General features: G+C 40.7%; 1 protein-coding gene across 2 annotated transcripts in view; it reads right to left on the bottom strand.

The window, feature by feature from the left end:
* The window catches only part of BBX (BBX high mobility group box domain containing), a 99,064-nt gene that overhangs the window by 34,221 nt on the left and 41,625 nt on the right, over nt 1–23,218 (bottom strand). For both annotated transcript variants that reach the window (XM_044914041.1, XM_021692309.2), the window contains exons 7-8: nt 16,299–16,379; nt 582–1,590 (exon numbers count right to left, since the gene is read on the bottom strand). In XM_044914041.1, coding sequence (XP_044769976.1) covers nt 582–1,590; nt 16,299–16,379 — 1,090 coding nt within the window. The remainder of the gene's footprint in view (nt 1–581; nt 1,591–16,298; nt 16,380–23,218) is intronic.

The following is a 23,218-nucleotide window of genomic DNA, read 5'->3' as shown; positions in this document are numbered from 1 at the left end:
TCTGAGTTGGAATTAAGCTTGGCAAGAGGTAGTTCCCATAGCCAGATGCTATATTTTAAAACAGATGAATTTATAAAAAACACTCTGTGAAATAAAGGTATACACATGAACTGGTTTAGTGTTTTAAAGAGCCCTTCACTTCAATTATAGTTTTGAGTACCTAATGGAGAGAGCTAGATAAGTTACTTGCTTTTGGAGCCTATAGGTCAACATTCTGCCAAATATATTTGCTTGATTCAGGGAATTCTTTCCATCAGTTTTAAAAACAGACTAAGAGCTCCAACCACACAGTGCTGATCCTTCAAAACAAGAAGCCAGCCCGTATCAGTTAAAAAAAAAAAAAAAGGTTTGAATTATTTTGAACACATATCCTGAGAACTACCCATACAAAGAATACAAAGTCTCCTCAGTGGTGTAGGTAAAATGAGAGATGTATATGATCTATAAGCCATAAAGAACTGTACAAATGTAAAATACTGTTTTGATACTATACTGTTCTTTATGGTGGTTATTCTCAATGAGTTTAAAGGAGAAAACTGCTAGGTTTCCATAGTGTTTTCATTTTTGCAGAAGTCACTTACCTCTGTCAACATTAGCTCGCAGAGAGGTGAGCATGCCTTCAGACACCAGGGTTTTATAAAGAGCACCTTTGCAAGACCTCTCAGATTTCCGGGAGCCACAAGTCTCTATTTTTCTGTGACAGTCACTTTCCTCAGGCTTGGCCTGTCCCGACAGGCTGGGTGGTAATGCCTCCTCCGTGGGGGTCAACGGTTCTGCTTTTATACCCTCTGGCACCTCACCAGAAATGTTCTTGCTGGCAGAAATACTAATGAAATCTGGAGGTCTTGACTCTTTGGTGGTGTCTGAGGATTTCTCCTTTGACATTTTCTTCTCTCTTGATTTCACTTTTTTCTTTGGTGGCTTGGCATCCAAAATGCTTCCCTTGCCACTTGAGGATGTGCGGACCTTCTTGCGAGGGCTTTCTCCAAGTTTCTCAATGCCCCAGTCTCCCTTTGCAACAGCTTCAATGGTGTAGATGACACTCTCGATGTCTGACTCTGAAGACTGCCTCTTTTTGCAAGTCTTCTTGGGTGTGGATTTATCATTTCCATGTCGATCCGTTTTGCTTTTCTTCTTTTTCTTTTTTAGCTTCTCTGGTTTGTTTAATGCTGTGGGATCTTCAATGATCATAATTCCATGAGGATGGCACATGTGATCCTTTCTACTGGGAACATCGCTTATTATGATTTTGCTACTGGCAGAATAAGAAAAATCAGGGAAGTGACTACATTGTTGATCTTCCTCTAGTTCTTCCTTTTTAATTTCTTTGGGATCTTCCATTTTTATATCCATTATATCATCCATTCGCAGCTCCTCAAAATTTCTTAGCTCCTTAGAATCTCTGACATTTTCCTTAGCTGATTTTTCAAATTCTGCTTCTTTCTGTAGCCTGGCTTCATCTGTTTTCTCCATTTTTATTTCTCTTTGTTCCTTCCCCTTCTCCAATTCTTTAATTCTTCCACCATCTGATTCTTTTGCCTTTATTAGCTTTGAGTCCTCCATTTTAACCCCCTCCGATGCCAGACACATCTAAACGGTTCAAACAAAAATGGGAGAATAGCAAAAAATAGGCTTATTATTCTATACTTGAAATTAGCTTAAACTTTGAAAGTCTATCCCTCTTAAAAAATAATCAAGACAAACTTGACAATGATCAGGCCAAACTAATGTAAATGACTCAAATTAATACAAGGCTTTAGGCATTATGATATATTCATTAAACTCTAGACAAAAATACACTCGAATTCTCATTTTCCAGCTTCATCAGAAACTTTTTCTGTGAAAACACGATTTGGGAGAAGGAAGATGAACTCCAGAGTTGGAAGACTGGAGTTTGAGTCTTAGTTTTGCTACATGCTTACTTTGTGGTCTAGAATGAGACATTTCACCCCTCACTCCTCCGTTGTCTTTGTAAACTAAAAAGGATGGTAAGAATAGTTGTCTCAGAGGATTCTGTGAGGTCTAGAGGAGACAATATACTGATGGCAATACTGACCAAATGATTCCCAGGCTGTTCAGATGTTTGCCTTTTCTTTTTTCTTGGGGAAATGAGAAAAACAGCAACATTTTTTACCTATCAGTTGAAATTAGAAATGAGAAGATGACTCATTAAATAACTACAGAAGGTTTTGGTTAATGAAAAAGACGTTACAGGCCTCAGATGCTGACAGATAACCTGAGGATCGCAAAAGTGCTTAAAACTAAGTGGTGGTGGTTGCTTTTTTGTTTTCTTAAAGACTCACTGGATGGCAGACTTGATCTGAACTTACTTGCCTGCAAATTCTGACCAGAACTAATGTGAAATTGCTTAACGTCTTAATTCATCACACATAATGGGACTATTCATATGCTTTTGCTATCAGAATCTTCATGCATTTGCATTATGCTCTGGGGGAATTAACTGCACAGTGTAAGATGCATATACTGTATCATTTTCCTAAAATGTGAAAAATTCTGAATACCAAAACACATCTGGCAGCAATTTGGTTATGTTTTTAAACTCCCCAAATTTCACACACAGGACCTTAAAGAAAACTCTTGCCATCTTCCTAATCCAGCTCCTAGGTACCTCAAAACTTCAATCTAAAGCAATTTTCTGAACGGGGAAATTGCAGCTTATTGTAAAATTTATTTTCAATACCTGGATTTTCATTCATAAACATTCCCTGCAGGGCTCCCAAGTGCCAAGCCCCATGCAGGACCCTAAAGATACAAAGACCACCCTCTGGGGTCAGACTTAGTTTGTGGGGGACATGGTTAAATACACCAAGAAGGTTGGAATGATCAGTAAATATGGGACCTCTTATTGTTGCCTCCCTCAGGAAAATGGTAAAGAAAATTGAAATAAGCCAGCATGCTCAGTACACTTGCTCTTTCTGCGGCAAAATCAAGATGAAAAGATGAGAGGTGGAGATCTGGCACTGTGGTTCTTGCATGAACCTGGTAGTTGATGTGCCTCGACCTATACAACCAACGCCGCCAAAGTAGCATCATCAGCCATCGTTAGTCTGAAGGAACTGAAAGACCAGCAGCAGACGCTCCACCATGTGAAACACTGCTAGCCTATAATAAATGGGTTAATTTATGTAACCAAAAAAAAGAATTTACAAAGATCAATAAGTTCCCCTCTCTACCTCTGAGATTCATCATGAGGCTGACGATGAAGATTATTAGGCCAAGGGCAGCACAGAAGTTCTTAGCCACTGTTCATTTTACCTCATTTGTACTAGCAACTTAGAGGGAAAAGAGTATTGGGTTTTCTGAGCCCCCAAATCAAGCACACGAGTAGGAAATTGATACTTTTTTAAAAAAAATCACCAATTTATCAAATGGCAAATTAATCAGAAATGTTAACATCCATATAACTCATTTTTGAAACAGATAAGATGTTCAGTTAAATATCAGATCCTCTTTTACCTCATTTGTCCCCTTAGTATTTTCAATACATTTCAAATCTTTCTGTGAGAATTATAATTGGTAAGTCTGAGAAGAAAGTGGAGAAGGGGGAAGGGAGGCAGATCACGCAAGTTTTTTAAAAAATGAACAATGGCAAGAGCACCCAGGCCTTCAGATCATTCACAGGATGATCATTCAAATAGTATGGATTCATGACGGAGCTATCCTTTTTGGGAAATCATGTAAGTTAATTTTCAGACCTCAGCAAATAATTATGAAAATGGAGAACTTCCCTTTAGTAAACCTTACCAGACATAAGATCAAAGCAAAAATGTTACGTTAATTCTGAAGCACTGATACATTTAATCTTCGCTGCATGTTTTATTCTCATCGGAGAATTTGCTGTTTTTGCATCAATTCTGAAATAATTTTTATTTTCCTTTCTCGACTATCCTAGCCCTTCATGAATAACTATCCCACACGGGGACAGAGACTATGCCAGTTCTGGAAATAAGACCTGAAAGGCATCCTCAAGGTAAATTTTATCAGCCACTATCACTCTGGTGACCTTTAATAAGTCATTCTAGGAGCCGTGTCCCATACGGGCACTGGTTTTTATAGTGGATGCCAACAGTTTGTATTTGCATAGGTTCATCTTAGCAAACCTAATAATACTTTGCAAACTCCATTCTCTGCTTCAATATATTTCAAAATGATTCTCCTCATCACCCCTGACAGGATTCCACAGCTAGGAATGAAATGGAACAAATGCAGACATTCACTCTGGGGACATATTCCAGGAAATAGCATAATATTTCTTGTGGAGGTAATTACACCAGGCACTAGTCATGCTTTACTTCCTTGTTTCGGGCTCTTAAAAGTTTCTTTCCCCCCACAAATAGAGTATGTTAATCCTAAATTATAAGAAAAACAATTATATTGCTGGAAGTAAAACTATAAAAATAAAACAAATAGCTCTGAGTCAAAAACTACGAATCATAAATCTCACGAACCAAACACCAAAACAAACACGAATCAGAGTCTCAGAGCCGGGTGTCATTCTAGGTTACCTAATTTAACTTCCTTCCCCATGCAGAAATTCATTTTACTACAATATTTCCAAGACTTAATTATACAACTTTTGCAGTAAGACAGTGACCATATTAGAGGGCAGTTCTCTCTGAAATCTTTAACATTTTAAGGAAAAAACTATCATTCTGTCAGTACTAGCTGTTCTCTGAAGTCCCATCAAGTAATCCGCTCTTTCTCTCATGTGACAGACTTCCAAATCCTGGAAGACAGATGTTATGTTCCCGTAAGTCTCTTCTCCTGGTATAATGTCCCAGTTCTCTTAACTGCCCATCACACATAAAGTCCTCCTGACCTTTCAAAAGTTGGAACCCCCCCGCTCTTATCTATATGCAGTACTGGGGCCCTGAAGCGAGAACCGGGCTTTACTGAAATGAGCTGGATTCAGGACCAAGTACCACAGTGCTTGCCCAAGGCCCCACTTTGACTCGAATCCACATGAGCAAACAAAGGCTGAGAAATAGGGCAACAGTACATGCTGCACTGTGACGCGAAAGTGTAGACACAAAACTTTACATAAAAAGCTTCACAAGGGCTGGGGAACATGGATCTTTCTTAGAGTAAGTTCCTAGTCTTCTGAAAGCCTCTAGATGAGAAGTGACAATCTGCCAGCTTATAGAGAAACATTTATCTTCTAATGGGGCCCAAAGATCAATCTCTTCCCTCCCATTTAAAAAAAAAAATAGGTCAGGGCTCCTGGGTGGCGCAGTAGGTTAAGTGTTTGACTCTTGGTTTTGGCTCAGGTCGTGAGCTCAGGGTTCTGAGATGGAGCCCTCAGTCGGGCTCCGTGCTCGGCGGGGAGTTTGCTTCTCTCCTTTCCTCTGAATGCACATGCGCGCCCTCTCTATCTCTCTCACTAAAATAAATAAATCTTGGGACGCCCGGGTGGCTCAGTTGCTTAAGTGGCTGCCTTCAGCTCAGGTCATGATTCCGGGGTCCTGGGATCGAGTCCCGCATCGGGCTCTCTGCTCAAGGGGGAGTCTGCTTCTCCCTCTGCCTGCCACTCCCCGTCTGTGTGCATGCTCTCTCTGACAAATAAGTAAATAAGATCTTTAAAAAAAAAAAAAAAAGGTCATACTTCTGGCTTGTACTGGGGTTGTGGTCAATGAAAAGCCTGGATATCTTTACCCACATAATATGCTGGGAAGCTTGGTCTCTCCTCTTCTATATTTTTTGTACATAGATGTGAGATTTTCCATTTTTCCTTATAAAGTTTATCCTTTCGAACTCTGAATTACATTACTTTCCATCTATGTTATGGACACATTTGATAAAGCTGCTTTTATGTCTTCATCCAAATCTCTGGTCATGTTGAATAGGAAATGGCCAAGGACAGAGCCTTCTGGCTGACTTCGAGAGCCCTTTCATCAGGTTTATTTGAACATTAATGAACTTCAGTAATCAAAGAATGTTTTATAATCCAGTCTAAATTACCCCCATTTTGTTCACAAGGACATCATAAGATCATGTGTCAAAAGTCTTGCCGAAATCGATACAGTATGCCAACAGCATGCTCAGCTTATTTTATAACCATACCAAATGGAAAATGAAAATGGCTTGTATACCAGTCAGGGTCTAATTAGGCAAACAGAAACAACTTAAAGCCTATCTAGCAGAGGGACTTTAATGCAGGGAATAGGTTGGTTACACAGGTCACAAAGAACAAGAGGCTGGTGAGGCAATCCAGGGGTTGGCAACAGCAGGAACAAATGGGGGTAGGTCCCCAGGGGAAGAAGGAACCACGGTGGGCCTAACTGGAGGGAGCTGAGCACAAGGAAGAGATGTTACCTTTGCTCTACACCCAGCCTCACCCCTTCTCTGCACATCCCGGCCTCGCTCTGCCCCGCAGCCCGTATTTTCCCATCAGAGTCTCCCACTGGCTGAACCCAGCTGGAAATCAAGGGGACATGGGCACCCAGGAAAGGCAATCTGCAGCCACCAGGGATATGAACCACTGGAACAGACTCTGGAATAGCACATCTGAAAAGGACCGTTTTGGGGGAGACCTTAACTCCCAGTTTTTATATTCTCCTCTAGGAGTTCAAACACTTTATTATCAGAAATAATTTTCAAAAGTCTCTAGGAATTAAGAGTCTGTATTTCCACATAAAACAACCTGGCAATAGCCATGGATACAGTAACTCTTAGAAGATGCCATCACTCTGAGATATGAGCAAATTCTCTATCTAGAGAAGCTCTTTCAGAAGGCAGGGATTCTGGAGCCAGACTGTCTGGGACTGCAGACTGACTCTGGCCTCGATTTGCTCATTGTCTATAAACCTTTCTGTGCCTTAGTTTCCCTATCTATAAAACATCTTAGGAACACTGTGAGGTTCAATGAGCTGCACATGCACAGCACTTGAAATAGTGCCTGGTACAGAGCAAGAAGAAACGTATTCTGACAACCATCCCTCTGCGGCCTTGCAGAATGGGTATTAGCTACTTGCAGCGACAGTACTAGTCCTACTGGTATCATTAGTAGCCGCCATGGCCCTGGTATACTAAGTACCTTGCTCTAATTTTTTTCATTCTAGGGTTGAATGATTCTGTAACTGGGGGGAAAAACATATACAACAAAATCAGATGCGAGATCTTAAATCAGTTATCTTTCACGAAGCTACTCTCATTAAACATACAGTTAAGCTCAGTTCTACTACTGGGTACAAACATCTACTTTCATTGACTTTTGAGTGCATTTATCAATTAATCTCAGTGAGACTTATGAAAGTGCATACAAACTACATTCTGTTCACATGTATGGACATGCATACAGATTAGCACACAGTGGACACAGAGGAACATAAATCAGTGTGAACTCAAGTGAATAAAACTGCATTGTGGGAAGCACAGAATTAATGTCTGTTATTAATTAGTCAAGTTGCCCTTAATAGAGGGTTGGTCGTTAATCAAGCCTTGAAACAGAATATGCCTTAGCAAATGACAATTTATTCTTCTATTATTATTTTACATTGAACAATAACCTTCTTTAAAAGTGAGGATGTAAAACATCTGCAGGACACCTTCTGGATGGAATTCCCACGGCTGTATTCAAAGAAGTCAGAATGTTAATGTTTTAAATCAAATGCCTGGCATAAATATTCGATATCTATTGTCTATTCCCTCAGGCACTATATATATTTTTTGTAACTATAACTCAGGGGGCACAAAATTGATCCTGTTCACCTTTGTATTCTCCTCCAAGGATCTCTCCTAGTACCTTTCAAAAAGAAGGCATTCCACAGATAACTGTATCGAATTGAATGGTTCATTAGCTCGGAGGTAACTGAGGAATCTAAAATCCATTCTGATTCATACCAGAAAGAGTTACCTTACAAGTCTGTAAAAAAAAAAAACAATGCTAATTAGGACCCGCATTCACACTGTCCTTACTTACGCTTCCCAAGAGCAACAGTGAAAAATAATCACCAATATTTTAGTTTTAGTTCGGATAACTGGAACCTTACTGAAGTTTCTCACTGTTCTGTATAGTCAGAATGGCCCAACAGTGATGTGCTGGAAGAAATGGCAACTCATCCCCAAGAGAAAAATGAAAACCAGTATGCTGGAACTGAAATTCTACAGGACGCACATACTGGGCAGATGTATAAAAAATTATCCTTTTCAAAATATTTACAAAGAAAACTTTCAGGAGGAATATCGAAGTGGTGAGATAAAATGTGCAGTGGAGGGTTTATTTTTTATGTGCCTGGGTTCAAGGAGATTGCCATTTTCGGTTCAGGAAAGATCACGACATAGGCTCAGGGTTTGTTATTGGGGACTACAGAGACATAATAAATCTGTGCTGAGCAAGCTTTTATCTCTTTGAATCAAAGACATTCTAAAATGTATTCCTTTCTACAAATGTTAAGGTATCGATTCATTTCTTTAATGTGTTCTGCTATAAAAGACTTAGTGAAATGACCAGCGAAAAAATAATTCATCATGTGTACTAGGTAAGAATAATACCACAGAAGTAGATGCCCTTTAACTGGTACAAAGAAATGGATAAGTTGTTCCCAAAATGTACCGTACTATTTCACTCTTAATTATCTTTTGTCTTTCATTGTCTATTATAAAGGATCCAGCTACATTAAAAACGAGGCAGTGTGAAAACAGACACACTGACACTCATCAAGAAGTTTCAATTTCAAAATCTCTGCCTTTTAGTACAAAATAAATGTTTTGCAGCCAAGGTATGTTTACAGTCATTTTGTACTGGCTTATCATCTGCCAAAACAGTGTAGACATAACCCTAGGATGGCACTTAGCAGTGCTTTCCAAGATGTGCACTTCTCCCACAATTAAATAAAATCAGAATGTTTTTTTCCATAAACATACACGGGCTGATGGTTGCAGAGAATAAAGAATAGCACTGATGCTAAGAAAATTCAATTTTCTTTATTAGAAAAGATAACTGGTCACAGAACCGTGGTCTAAGCATCTCTCAACACTGAAATCTGAGCATTTTAAGTAGTTTTCTACTTGGTTTACAGAAACATGGCCAGGTGAAAAGGTGGCTTCATGTGTCTTTTTACTATTTCTTCAGAAATTTTACCATTTCTGAAGACTCCAGATGGGGTGGGGTGACCTTTGTTCCATAGGCCATTTATTCAAGTCTCCCCTAGATGTGTTAAAGGAAGTCATTAGAAAAATTCCTGTTTTGTGGTTCTTCCAAAAATAGGTTATTGCATTTGGGAATGAGATGAAAAGTTTTAGGACAGAAGTTTCATAAAAATGACTCACAACTCTGCATAAAAAGCTACAGAAAGAAATACACCACTTTCAAAGAAAAGAGCCCCTCAAATATATTGTTAAGGATTTAGGATTCAGTCCTATGACAGTGGTGTAGGAGGGGCCAGGGTGAGAGCTGTCCACTGAGATTCTGGGCTTCAAGGGGTTCCAACAGGATGGAGGGGATACTGCGCATCAATGGTATGTGAGGACACACAGAAAACTGTAAAGAAGTTACCTCAATCAAACACCACCTCTAATTGGTAGTGATGAGGAATGCTAATGTGATTGGAGGGATGGAATTTCCTAATTTTTTCAATGTGGTACATATAATCTCTATAATTCAGCTTTCCTTAAAATTAGCCAACATTTTTCCTAAGATGTAATTTTTACAGACACTAGAATATACTCACCTTTACCTATCTCTTTGGCTTTAATTAGAAGTGGTTTTTGCAAGTTAGAATGTAAGAAAAACTAGGGAGTTGAGGCCTGAAAACGTCATCATCCTCTTTTAATAAGTAGGGTTCAATACAACTTTTCCAATTCCCTTGGAACCACCAGATCTACAGTCTTGATTTTTTATACTTGATGAGTAGATCTGGAGACATCCAGCACCCTTTCCCTCAACTTTACCCTGACACATTACCAGTTTCATAAACTGAGATAGAGCAAAGTAGAACGTAGACCACAGACCAAATGCAGCAAGCCTGTGTGACTGTTTTCTACCTTTCTTTCTTCTGTGCTCAGAGAACATGAGCCTCTGCTTTCCAAAGCCGACCATTTACCTTGACAACCGCCCTCCCTTGTTGACTCTTTTGGTAGTGGATTTCCTCAGCTGTCCCTACCCCTCACCATCTTTCATCTCTTTCCTGCTAGTAGGGCTTTCCTCCTCACTCACAAACATCCAGGCTTCCGGAAGGAGGGCTCCGAGCATTCAGGCTCAGAGCTGGGGTCACCTCCAGCTCCCCTTTCGCTTTGCCTCCCACATCGAATGACCCAGTCATCGAATCCAACGAAATCTCCTGCAGCCTCCCTGCTGTCTGTTTCTACCTCCTGTTCCCACTGCCAGCCGGGCCCTCCCCAACCCTGGCTCTTGTCTTCTCACACGCGGGTTTCGCCAGAAGTTTTCCACTCCATTCTACACGGGAGTCTGCTGCCACGGGAGTCTGCTTTCCCACTGCACGCCCCTGCCCTCAATCTTCACTCGCTCGTCACTATCTTCGAGCACAGGTTTCCCTGCTTCACACTAACCAGTCTCCCAATTCCGACCGGTCGCCCCACTCCACCTTCCGTAAGTCTCCCTCTACTCCTGCCCGTCTGACTGAGTTGTTGGCATCCACCTGCCTCACGTCTGCCTGCCTTTTTACCCTGTAATCCCTCTGCTGTATCTCTCCCATCTCTCCGTTTAATTATGCAGCTCCCACTCTGCACTGTGTATGGGCGCTCAGGTACAAGAGGGAGGTGCACAGGGGACGTGGGGGCTGGCAGTGACTGCTGGCCTCAGACTCGGGGCTCAGTAGGGAAAGGAGAGGACAGTGAGGGTGCTACTACCAGCCCTGACCGATTGTTCTCATGGAGAAAGGCTGGACCAGTGTCTCCAGGTTCTCTTAAATTTTCATGAGAAGTCAGACAGACATACTTATTTGCACCTCTATTTTTAAAATATTATGGACTAATTTAAATGTAAAATATAATACAGGTCAACAAATTGTGGGCTGAAAAAAAGTATCTCTGCAAGTTAAATGTGGCCCAAAGGCTGCTAGTTTCAACCCCTGTTCCTCAACAACTCCCTCATCAAGAACCAGCTCCACGCTCTGTCTCTGTGCTGGGTCCTCACAACACTCCTGCTAATATTAATTCCTCCCTTTCTTGGCTTCACACATTCACTTTGTGTATCATTTGTCACTCAAGTAGAGCTTTGTCATTTCATCTGCAATGTGAAACCATTTGCACACTTACTTCTCATCCCTCAACTTTTTATATCTTATCTCTCTGCAACTGGAGAATAAGTTCTTGGAGGACAGGAGTCGTACACCATAATTTCCTCACAGTATCTTCCAAAGTATATTCCCCACTAACAGGCACTTATTTAAGGGTGTAAGATGTATCTTGGCAGTTTCAAAAGTACAGACACTTTTTAAAAAGGAAATATCAGTTCCATTTCTTTGACAGAAGTCTTGAAAAACCTGTCAACTTATTCAGCCATACACATATGTGTAGGAATGAGCTGTCTTCCATAGAGCCTTCTATAATACGCAAAGTCCTATAACAAGCAACTTGCAGAGTCTTTTACATTCATCTACATCAAGGCTGCAGAATAGCCCAGTGTGGAAGAGCCTGGGCTGTGGAGACAGACTGCCTGGGTTTCCCACTGAGGCTCTAATTTCCTGTCCACATGACCTTAGGCAAGTCACAAAACCTCTCTGCCCTTTTGTTCCCTAATATGTCAAAGAGGAACGATCATAGTATCTATCTCAGAGAATGTCTGTGAAAACTCAATGAGTACATATAAAGTACTTAGAAAAGTGCCTATCACATAGCAGATAGTAAAATAAAGTCATCATATCTTTGGTTAGATAATACAACTGAATTTCTGCTATTAAAACCTATAACCTATTTTAAAGAACACATAAAATTATTTCAGAAAAAGAGAAGTAAAACAAAGAGTGATTACTAGTTTTAGGCATGTGTTCCAGTCTCTAGTGGTACTCTGTAACACCAACCCTGCACCTGGAGGTAAAGTGTCCTTAAACCACCGATCTTAAGAGAAGGTTCGCAGCTTATCCCATCGTAATAAACGTTATTTGTACATCCGTATGCAGGTGACGTCAGCAGCCTCACTGTTATTGGCATGGAATAGGTCGTCAATTAATTACTGTTTGGTGGGATAAATGAATCAACTGTGCGTCTTATTATACTAGGCAATTTAGATACCAGAGACCTTCAAGAGTAGAATTTTCTTCACTAAAATGCATAGGGTGAAGATGTCCCTGTGTGTCCTCCAACTATACAGCAACTATAATATAGTTCTCCAGGGGAATGCTTTGCTATTCTTTATATGACCTGACCTAATTAATTTCAAAATGAAAGGAAACACATTAGAGTACCTGCATCAATTAAGCAACTGATTAACTGAGCAGTATGAATCTCATGGAGGCTCAAACATAAAGGACTGTATTTTCTTCTCAATTCCCTGACCTCAGCAGCACTATGCCAACTCCCTTCCTAGCTGAAGTAGATTCCTGAAAAATACCTGGAACAGATCCCAGAATTTTCAGGTCACTTTCAGCTATTAAAAATCCACCCAGTTGAAAATGCCAATCAAATGCCTGAAAACAGGGCCTTCCCTGGGGCATCTCCTGGCTACAGGGTCTCAGGAAATAGAAGGGGTCCTTACAAGGCCAACTCTGAGAGTGCAGGCCAATTCAAGGCTCTTTGTGTCTGCTGCCAACTTCCTCCAATTTTCTTTTTGCCTGCTCAAGTGGGTGTAGGGCACAGCAGTAACTACATGCCTAAAATGTTTGTTGCTTTTCACCACGAAGACATTTCTTGCAAGCAACAGCCCCTGTAGTTTTGGGAGGTCTCCTTATTCAGCCCTCCTCCTGTGTCAGCTCATAGGAAGGGACGTGGAGTAGGGGGAGAGGGGAGTTCCAGGGCTGGTTGCTGGCCCTTCCCTTCACAAGGCTATTTTTAATAGCTTTTGCTGTAGAGGACAGGAGAAGCAATGGCAGAGGCAAAGCTAACTGCCCACGGTTATGTCTGTCTTCCTGCTAACTCTACATAAGACTGAACGACCTTGTCAGGGCATGCCAAGGGCAGGGATGGTATACAAAGTATTTAAGAGGCAAGGGTGCCAACTGATCAGAAGGGATGTGGTCCAGGGGCTGGAACAGGGTCTTGCAGGCCCCTTGCTGCATCCTCCAGTTGCTGAAAGGATCAGGGGAGCCCGGGGACGCTGGGAAAGTTGCAGCAAGGGTACTCAGGGGGTTTGGGTCACAGTTTTTTTTAACTAACAATGGGAAGTATTTGGTATGTTAGTACCAGGACAGCTGTACTGGTGGAAACTGGCTAGACATCACTCCTGCTCGTGGGCGCTCATCAGTGTCCGAGCAGAGCTGTCTCTGTTGCGTATCTCCTGATGTGAGAGCCTGTCCCAGGCCTGCTCTCTGCCAACGCCTCCCCCCATGACGGTCCCACGGCTTCTTGCCTGATCACACTGAACTGCTCTCTTTGTCCACTTGACCCGTGGAAACTCATGCATCTCTACAATGCCAAGAAGGAGAGTACAGCAGGCTCTTCCAAGCCTCTCCCTGCAGCCAACTTCCTCCAGTTCTTTTCTCATTTGGTCAGACAGACGCAGGGCACGGCAATACGTCTCTGTCTAAAACATTTCTTGCTTCTCACCAAAGACTGAGAAGATACCTCTTGCAGACAGCCCCCGCCCCCCCAATCTTTAACAAAGGTTGTCTTAGAGCTGCCTTCACTTTGCTTGACACGGGGCTGGGATGAACTGTGGAAGGCACTTCCTTCCTTTCCTCCTCAGGACAAGGAGAAAAGCCAAAATATTCCGGATGGCTGTGGATAGTCTTTGATAGCCCCCCTCCCACTGATGGCTTGGGGGTTAGGATGGGCATGAAAGGAGAAACCCCTGGAGTGGCACATGGGACAGGAGCTGGATCAGACCATCTCTTCATAAATCCCAAGAGAAGGATCTGGCCCAAACTGAAGGCGGCTTCCTGGTGGATTTCCCTTTGATATGTGTGAATTTAAAGCTGTTCTTTCATATTTCAGACAATAGCACCAATTCTGGGCAACAGGAAAAGATCCTCCTCCATATCCTACTATACTTGTTTCAAGAGGCTCCCGAAATAATTAAATATTATATCCAGTTCAAGAAAAATGAATATCAAATACACACGGAATAAAAAAAAAATTAAGGAAGCATATTTCTACTGGTGATTATTTGGAGACGCTGATTAATCCATTGTGCCATATTTATGTTTAATTAGAAACTGGGATGGATTTAGAATGTTATTCTAAAACACAGTCTATTAGCATTATGGCATCATATTCATGTGGTGCAAATAATGTGAGATTTTCTTGGTAAATTATTTTTTAGCGACCCTGTTTTATCAAAAGCATATATTTTTACTCAGATGTTATAAGAAACCAAGTCTGAGTATAAGCTGATTTGCTATAATTGGAATAGGCTTATTGCAGTCATTTTACCCCTTTAAAATTATGATACCAGCATTCAAACATCTGTTAAACCGTAGCATCTGTTTCATATTTGGGATGCATCCCTACAAATTAGAAGAATGTTCTTTTTAATGAGCTCTGATTTAATAGGGAATCCTTTTTTTTTTTTTAACTGTTATGCCAAAGAAAGAAAATGAGAAGAAAAAATAATCTCTCTAACACCCTCCACAGCAAAGTACCTCAAAGGTCCATACATTTCTAGTATAAAACTGTTCAATAAAGATAAATAATTTGAGAGTTAACTTGTTTTACAATTTAGTGTTGTTATGTATGTATTATGAATATGTATGTAAGCGTGCACGTGTGTGTGTGCGCACACACACACACAAACAGGGAAATGCAGAGAGGGCCATACCTTCGTATTATTCAAGAAAAATAGTCACTTCTTCCGAATACGTTGTCTTGACAATCTATAGGGTCTTAAAAATACTAAATTCATGACCTCGTAGTCTCTCTGTTTACTAAGATTTGTTTGCTCCAACTCCAAAGGCGCACTTGTTGCCAGATCTTTACCATTTCGGTTCTATCTGAAGTAGTACTTGGTCACTGACTCACTCAGTTCTTATGATTTCCCTGTGGTCTTTGGCAGTTTTCAAGTCATTTGTAGCCCTCTATCTGGGGCTGATTTTGTCTTACAAGAAGCATGTCAGTTTAATGTCAGACAACAAAGGGTTCATTTGTTCCACTGTTTAGATACTTTACTGTTTCAGGCCTTTGTATTCTTCTATTTCTAATGTGGACCTGGCTAGACTCGAAGAGCTTCATTTAAACATATTTAAAACTCCTAGATTTTTATGATATACGCTACCATAAAATTTAGAAAATGATAGGTTGTCCCATTAAATTTAATAAACTACGAAGGCTTTATAAAAAGAACCATATCACTCACAAACAAAACAAAATAACACACCTCAAAAGGAACTCACTGGAAGGAAGCCAGAAAAATGAGAGAAAAGAGTAAGTTTAATATAAGAGATACTTGGTCACCCATGTTGCGCCTCCTAATTTGTCTCACCAACAGAGAAAACTGCTATTATCTTGTGTCCGAGCGCTACAGACATTTCTCTCACAGAAGGAAGGCAGAGCGGCGGCAGGGAGGCAGAGAAAGCCCCGGTCCCTGCCTACCCCAGCAACAGGTGCGCTGGCGCCTTTCTTGCCAACCAATCCCCACCAAGTGAGGGCTCTCTGCTCCTCTCAGATTCATGAAAAAACATTTCCTCCTGTGCCAAAGGAACAGCAGTGTTTTATGCCCACGTCATAGCAAGTGTACAACTGGCAGGTATTACAAAACCAGATTTTAAAACAGGTCATTGGAGTTCGTCACAAAAAAACAAAACAAAACAAAACCCAAAAGAAAACACCCCCAAATTAAAACATCAACCACCTGGTTGAAAAGTAGTGTCTTCTAGGAATTTATGGATGTTATAGGAGAATCTGAGGAGAGAAACATGACTCTGGCCATTCTTCTGGGTGAACTTATCTCATCAATGTGGGACAAAAACTGACCTTATTTTACAATACTACCTGTGAAAAAGGATTCTGCAAGTTCCCTGAGCCCCCTTTTCCCATGCTTACTAACTTTTCATAGCAAAACTCCTTTTCCTACATTAAAGGCTAACCCTCTTCATGGTTGAAAATTAGATGCAACACCACACTTTCTGGTCACGGGTGAGATGGCACAGTTTAAAGAACGCTGTGATGATGACCTTTTTTGTGGTTTCCACGTCTGCAGATCTTATCTCTAAATATTGTTAGAAACTTGCCTCTGCCAGTTGAAAGAGTGCCGACTTCCCACAGCGCTTCATGGGCTCGGCACCACCCAACTGCGAAGTGTTCGAAGAAATCTATATTGAAAACAATCCACATAAAGAAGGTTAGTGGTGTTATCAGAATCTTTACTTCCTATTCATACACACCCAGGAACTTTCTTTCACTTACGAGAACATCATTGTTCCCAAGTACCAAGTAACTTTAAATGTGTTGCACTTGGGATAATTTTTGAAACCAGTTTTAGTCAACAACCTCAAAAATAGTAACAAAAACCAGGTGTGGCTTGGAGAGCTGTTTAATGATAAGAGTATTATCTTGGAAACTGCAGGCTTTAAATTTAACTCTACAACCTTAAAACAAGATACGCATTTCCATTTCTATATAAACACCAACTCATCAACTGGCCAAACACAAGGGATTTAGAGTCATTTTGTATGTACCAAAGCAACAAGTTTTGTTTTGTTTTTTTTAAGGAATATATTTGGGATCTCTAAAATATTTGACTTGTCAGTCAACAAATACTTTTTTGAAAATCCAGTATAAATGAACTAGGGCATTATGATGGGAGCTGGGGAAGCTAAGAGTTTCATATAAAGCACTTGGCCCTGGCTTTGAGAGAATGCTCTAAAGCATACACAAAGACTGACAATCAAGACCACATATCTAAGTAAGTTACAGAGTGAAGGCCTCTGTTGAGGCACATGAACATATACAATATTACACTGCCTGTATGCTCTTCTGCAAATTTGACCAAACAGCAGCTGGGCACTGATAACAATGAACTGCACTGTCCTTTTTCATTTTTATATGAAAACTTCATTTTCAATTTCTAGCCTAACTCCGTAAGAAGCTGAGGACACACATTCCTTTTTATTTTTTTTAAGATTTTATTTATTTATTTGACAGAGAGGGACACAGCGAGAGAGGGAACACAAGCAGGGGGAGTGGGAGAGGGAGAAGCAGGCTTCCCGTGGAGCAGGGAGCCTGACGCGGGGCTCGATCCCAGGACCCCGGGATCATGACCTGAGCCGAAGGCAGCCGCCCAACGACTGTGCCACCAGGCGCCCCGAGGACATACATTCTTAGGGATCTTGACAAAGTATTCTTCTCCTGGAGAAGTTCTGTCATCATTAAAGGAGCTAGCTCCGGTGTAAGCTTTTCATATTTTTTGTGATTCTGAATTCTTTCTCAATTTAAGACAGAGGTATCTCTCAGTTTAGTTTAGGAGGCAGTCCTGCCTGGTGTCTATATCCTTATAGGTGACCCCAACTCCCATGGGGAATTCTGTGGAGCTGTCAGCTCTGGGAGAGATTGGGAGCTCGCTGCTAAAGAGAATTTTCCCTTCACAGAGGCAAATAGTTAATAAGCTACCTGGACCATTTAGAAGGGTCTAGTTTATGAAATAAGGACTTTTTCTTCCTAGATGCTGTCATTTTTAACAGTTCTTTGCTATTTAATCCCCACTACTTCTTGCTTAGAAAATTAACTAAATAGTAGGGGCGCCTAAGTGGCTCAGTTAGGTCTAAGCGTCTGACTTTGTCTCAAGTCATGATCCGAGTCCTGGGATCAAACCCCAGGTCAGGCCCCTGCTCAGCAGGGAGTCTCCTTCTCCCTTTCCCTTTGCCCCCCCCCCCAACTCCTGCTCTCTCTCTCTCAAGTAAATAAATAAAATCTTAAAAAAAAAAAAACTATTAGAAAATTAACTAAATGGGGCTCAATCTTTCTGAAGTCTGGAATATTTTCTTCTAGCTAAATTTTCTCTGATATATGCCACTTCTACTTTTTCTAGACAAGCTGAATTACTCACCTTATCACTAAACTAAGAGAACGAACACCACCTCTCAATGACTTGAGGGAATGAAGTACTGAACATAGATGTCAGTGCCTTGAACCAAGGTTGTACAAATGAAAGAACATGACCTCTGGTCAGACAGACACGCCTTCATTACTTTTTGCTGTGTTGACTTAAGGAAATAATCAAGACTTTGAGTCTCCTCTACCTCATCTTCGAAACAGAAACAGTAATACCTGCCCCATATTACTGTTGTGAAGATTAGATTTTATGTTAATGAAGAGTCTGGCACAGTGCTGAGCTCGTATTATGCTCTCAATAAATGGCCCAATTATTATTTAATGAGAATTTGTCATTAGTAATATGAATAAACAAACTCTTTTAGTATAGTTCCAAAAATTAGTTACATACTGAAATTGGAATGGAATTAAAAACTGCAATGTTAGAGGATAATTTTGACATCTAATAATCTGAAGAATTTTTATCTGTCACACAGTCACATGATACTCAAGAATCGCTAGAGGACGAGCGTGGCATCGCTGCAGTAAGCCAGGATGGGGTGCGGTTCTAGTTCTTCCACTGGTGCCCTCTGCTGTTGCCTGTGCTGCTGGAGGTTTATGCTCCTCACTTACTACCACACATCCTGTGCATGGCCCACTGTGGGGCTCAAGGAAGAACTTGGGACTGCATTATCTGCCACCTGAGTTCATGCACAGTTGTCTGAGGTGAGACTTGAGAATGGTTCTTTACCTTTCAAAAGGAACCACCACCCACATCTCGTAAGGACTGGTTTCCTCATCACTCATGGGAGGACTTTTACCTATGTAAAAGGAAGATTTCCAAAGGAACTTGTGTGGGGTAGAGTCAATGTATTTTGGTAGCCCAACATTTCCTGAATCACCCACCAATACAATTTTCATGGAATGACTGTGGTGAGATATGCTTTCTAGAAGTGTCTTTTGGTTTCCTAATTTTTTTTTTGGTGTGGGGGGTGCTGGTGAAAAACTGGACATTTGTTAATGCTATGGCTGGCCCTTATCTTTTTTTTTTTTTAATTTTATTTATTTATTTGAGTGAGAGAGAATGGGAGATAGCATGAGAGGGAAGAGGGTCAGAGGGAGAAGCAGACTCCCTGCTGAGCAGGGAACCCAATGAGGGACTCAATCCCAGGACTCCAAGATCATGACCCAAGCTGAAGGCAGTCGCTTAACCAACTGAGCCACCCAGGCGCCCTGGATGGCCCTTATCTTGATTTCTTGGCAACATTCGAGGTGGCTGATCTTTCTTTTGAGAAACTCAACTCTGGGCTTCCATTGCTGGAAGATCCTTGTTTGTCTCCTACCTGCCCCCTTTCCCCCAACTCCTTGTTGTTCTCCTTTCTCTGGTGATCCCTTAAATGTTTTTCCTCAGGGTTTTGTCTTTTTATTTACACATTTTCTCTCAGTAATCTGATCTATTCTCCTGGCTTCATTAGAGCTTGTACAATGCTGATTTGTTATACTACTGCTCGTTCCCACCATTTTTTTTTTTTTTTTTCTCTTCAAGAGACTTATACATCCTTTCAAATAAGAACAATACCGTTAATATGTTTTTCAATGTCTGGTTGGCTGATGGAGGGAAGTGCGTGTTATGTTACACTTCTGGGTAGGAGACACTAGTGGGCCATACTGGATAGTACATTCTTGGCTTTGCTTTTTATTTTCCTCAAATTGGATGGCACTTGCCAATCTCTTAACTCCACCATAGTCTCTCCTTTGGCTAGCATGTACTGTTCCGATAAACAAAGTGGATGTAATAGTACGTGAAGTACAGCAAGAGAGCTAAGAAAAATGATCACCCTGGATGTTAAACTGCTAATTTTATAGCTGCCTGAGGTAGGGGAGCCACACCAAGGAAACAGGTAGTAAAGATCAAAAGCAAATTAGGTAATAGTGGAAGTCTTTTACAATTCTGAGGGGTATCATAAAACACTGCAGCCTGGGAGGAAATGACTGATAATTACTGAATGAATAATAATAATAATAAAAGAACAGTATGGGATGATTGGTCTTTCTTACCTTAAAAGAAATATTAATGCTTCTAATAAAACACGTAATTCTTTCACACTGATTAGCTGCAGTGTGAGTATATGGTTTTTGTCGGGTGTAATATTCTGTAACATATTGAACAGTCCATCATGAAAATGAATGCTTTAAATTTGCCCCTATTGCTTATATCCAATTGTGGCAATGCCTTAAATTTGGTGAGATTATGGTTGTATTTATACTGACAAAGTAAATACTTTCTAAGGGAAGTTTTAATGTCCAAACTTACTGGCCTAAATCATCCAGATTAGCTTTCTGCCTTCAAAGAAAATATGTAATATTTCAATGCAAAGATCTATTTTAGGTGTAAGAGTCAACCACACAACAGAAAGAATACGTAAACTGGTCATGGCTTTCAGACTTGTTAATAATAGAAGACAACAGCTGCCTTCTGGCATTACATGTGGTCATTAGTCTTCAGTAAATGAGATCTAAAATGTGATGGATGTGTCACTCCACCTGTAAACAACAGAAGATGCAGATAGGAAACTCATTCTGACCAGTGTAATGGATCAGAGCCTGGAGACAGCAACCGCTCTTCAGATGGGCCAAGTTGCATGTAGATGAATTATGAGTATCAGTAAGGATTGGAGACAGGCTGAAATGGGTGGTGGGGCAGGCTCTGCACTCTATATTTCTTTCTAGATCTTGTAAAGTAGATACATTTTCTCCCTTTAAACATAAACTTTCATGAAGAATATATAAACAAAATGTTCTTTATTCAGTTTCATGGTTCCAAGTTGGTTAACTTCAGTGAGTTTTGAAACTATCAGACTTGGTTAAGAAAGAAAAACATCCTTCTCAGCTTGCAGCAGAGACCCAGGGCTCGGTATGAAAGAAAAAACAACTTCAACTTAAAAAAATGCCCAGGGCTTACTGTTTCTTAAAAAGGGTGTTTCTAGGACAACTGTTTTACACAATAAATGACCCTGTGTCAAGAGAAGATCTAGCTAACCTATTCCTAGAGTTATGAATGTTTGTAAATCAAATAAGCAGGAATGGTCTCTAAGAATTTTGCATGCCTGACCTTAAAATAATATTAAAAAGCTAAACATTTTTAAAGAGTAAACTGTTTCCTAAATCATAGAAACACTCACTTTTCTCTAAGTGTACATAACAGGACTGAAATCCCTCTGAAAAGAGAGGGGGTACAAGTGGGTTACCAAGTAGTGTTCTATTACATGTCCTCCCTTTTCTCACTTCGCCCCTTCCCTATGAGGCCCCAGAGATACTAGGAAGTGCCTTCACAAGGACGAGCTAATAACTCATAGTAACAATTATAAACTACAGAGCAGTGGTCTCAAATTGTGGTTTCCTAACAGGAAACTTGTTAGAAATGCAAATTCCGAGGCCCCACGCCAGACTCAATAAATCAGAAACCCTGGGAGTGAGGCCCAGCAATCTGTGTTTGAACAAGCCTTTGAGGGGACTCCGATGCATTTTAAAGTTTGAGAACCTCTGCTGTAGACTAATTAAAACAAGAATTTCAAGAGTCTTTCTGTTTTCTCAAAGCTGATGGGTGTTATATGAAATAATTATAAAAGCTTTAGGGATATGATTATAGGTAGTAATTACAGCCTATTCTATTTCTATTGCAATATATGTGCTCATGGCAGATTTTAGTAGATAATTTTATTAGTTCATCTAGTTAGCTCTTGTTTGGCTTTGAACAAACCAACCCTAAATGAGGCTGACAATGTGGTCAGATCTTAAGATGGCAGAGATTGAAATTTAGGGTTCTCTTGGGCCAGCTGAGACAAGTGACTAGAGAAGTTATATATCCTTAGAGAACCGTGTACTTCTCTTGTATAATCACATGTAACAGTTACAATCAGTAACTGCAGAGGCCACTTTTAGGCAAATAGGCTTGAGCGATGGACTGTAGAAAAGGCCCACAGCGACCACCTGGATGAATACAGACCGGCCCATTGGGGGACCCACCTCAAGATACCCAGAGGCCCTAACTGACCCATGGCTACTTATCCTCACCTTCCCTCTTTAAAAACAGCCCCCACCCCCTGCCTCTGCAGGCGGCCTGCCGCTCCCTTCCAGCATGTTCCATAAACTTCTATCTCCTTTGTTCTGCCTCAGGTGAATTCTTGTCACCAGCTGTGCCACCGGCTTTCACCAGACTGTTGTCCCACATTTGGGGGCCCCTATCACCACAATAACCAAGTATGTAATAATTTAATTGGCTTAGGAATGGAAGGGCTCATATTATCAATCTATGCAAACTTATAACTAGGAGAAACAATATACTGAGTTGACAGGGGGAATTACATTTGATTCTAGGGCAAAACATTTTATTTTGGTTTGCCCACTGCACATGCCTTACTCTGTTATGAGGTCTTGAAACAGCACTAATAATTTTCAGATTAACAATTTTTTAAAGCTCTCTCAAATCTTATATATGTCTCATGATCAAAACCCAAAAGCCCTCAGAAGACCAGTGCTACTGAGCAGAGGAGTGAAATATCTCCCTGCATAAGTCTCAAGTGAGAAAAGGTTCTTTTCTTTCCTATAAAAAAAACCCTTCTCATGCTTTAAGGAGTAAGCATACTGAGCAGCAAGGAAGCATTAATCTGTTTGAGAGGCTCAGATCTCATTCTCCAGAATCACAGGACAGCCACTGTTACATCATCAAACTGGTCCCTCAGAGCTGCCCCGGGCTTCAGGAACTCCTCATAAATATGATAACAGTATCACTTAAATAACAATCATGCTCTGAGTGGAGAGAACTGTTGGAAACACCAGCTGCGATATCCCATACTGACATTTTAAATGAAGTTGAATACTCTTGGTAGTTAATGCATATCAGGTGTGTCAAAAATGAGCCATTACCTTTCTAATATTCCTGCTACAGAGTTTAGAATTTAATCAAACAGAACATATGGCAAATACATTCTGTTTTGAGGAAAATATTTCTCAACAGTTGCATGGGGCTGGCTCAGGTATTAAGATTAAAACCAAATTTAGTCACCATACCAAAATTCTTTTTCAACTCTTAAAAAAATTGCTAGTATCAAATAAATGGATG

The sequence above is a fragment of the Neomonachus schauinslandi genome, chromosome 1, assembly GCF_002201575.2.
Source record: "Neomonachus schauinslandi chromosome 1, ASM220157v2, whole genome shotgun sequence".
In the NCBI taxonomy this organism is placed as follows: domain Eukaryota; kingdom Metazoa; phylum Chordata; class Mammalia; order Carnivora; family Phocidae; genus Neomonachus; species Neomonachus schauinslandi.
Note: the sequence above shows the minus strand (reverse complement) of the source record. Positions and strands in the feature narration are given on the sequence as shown.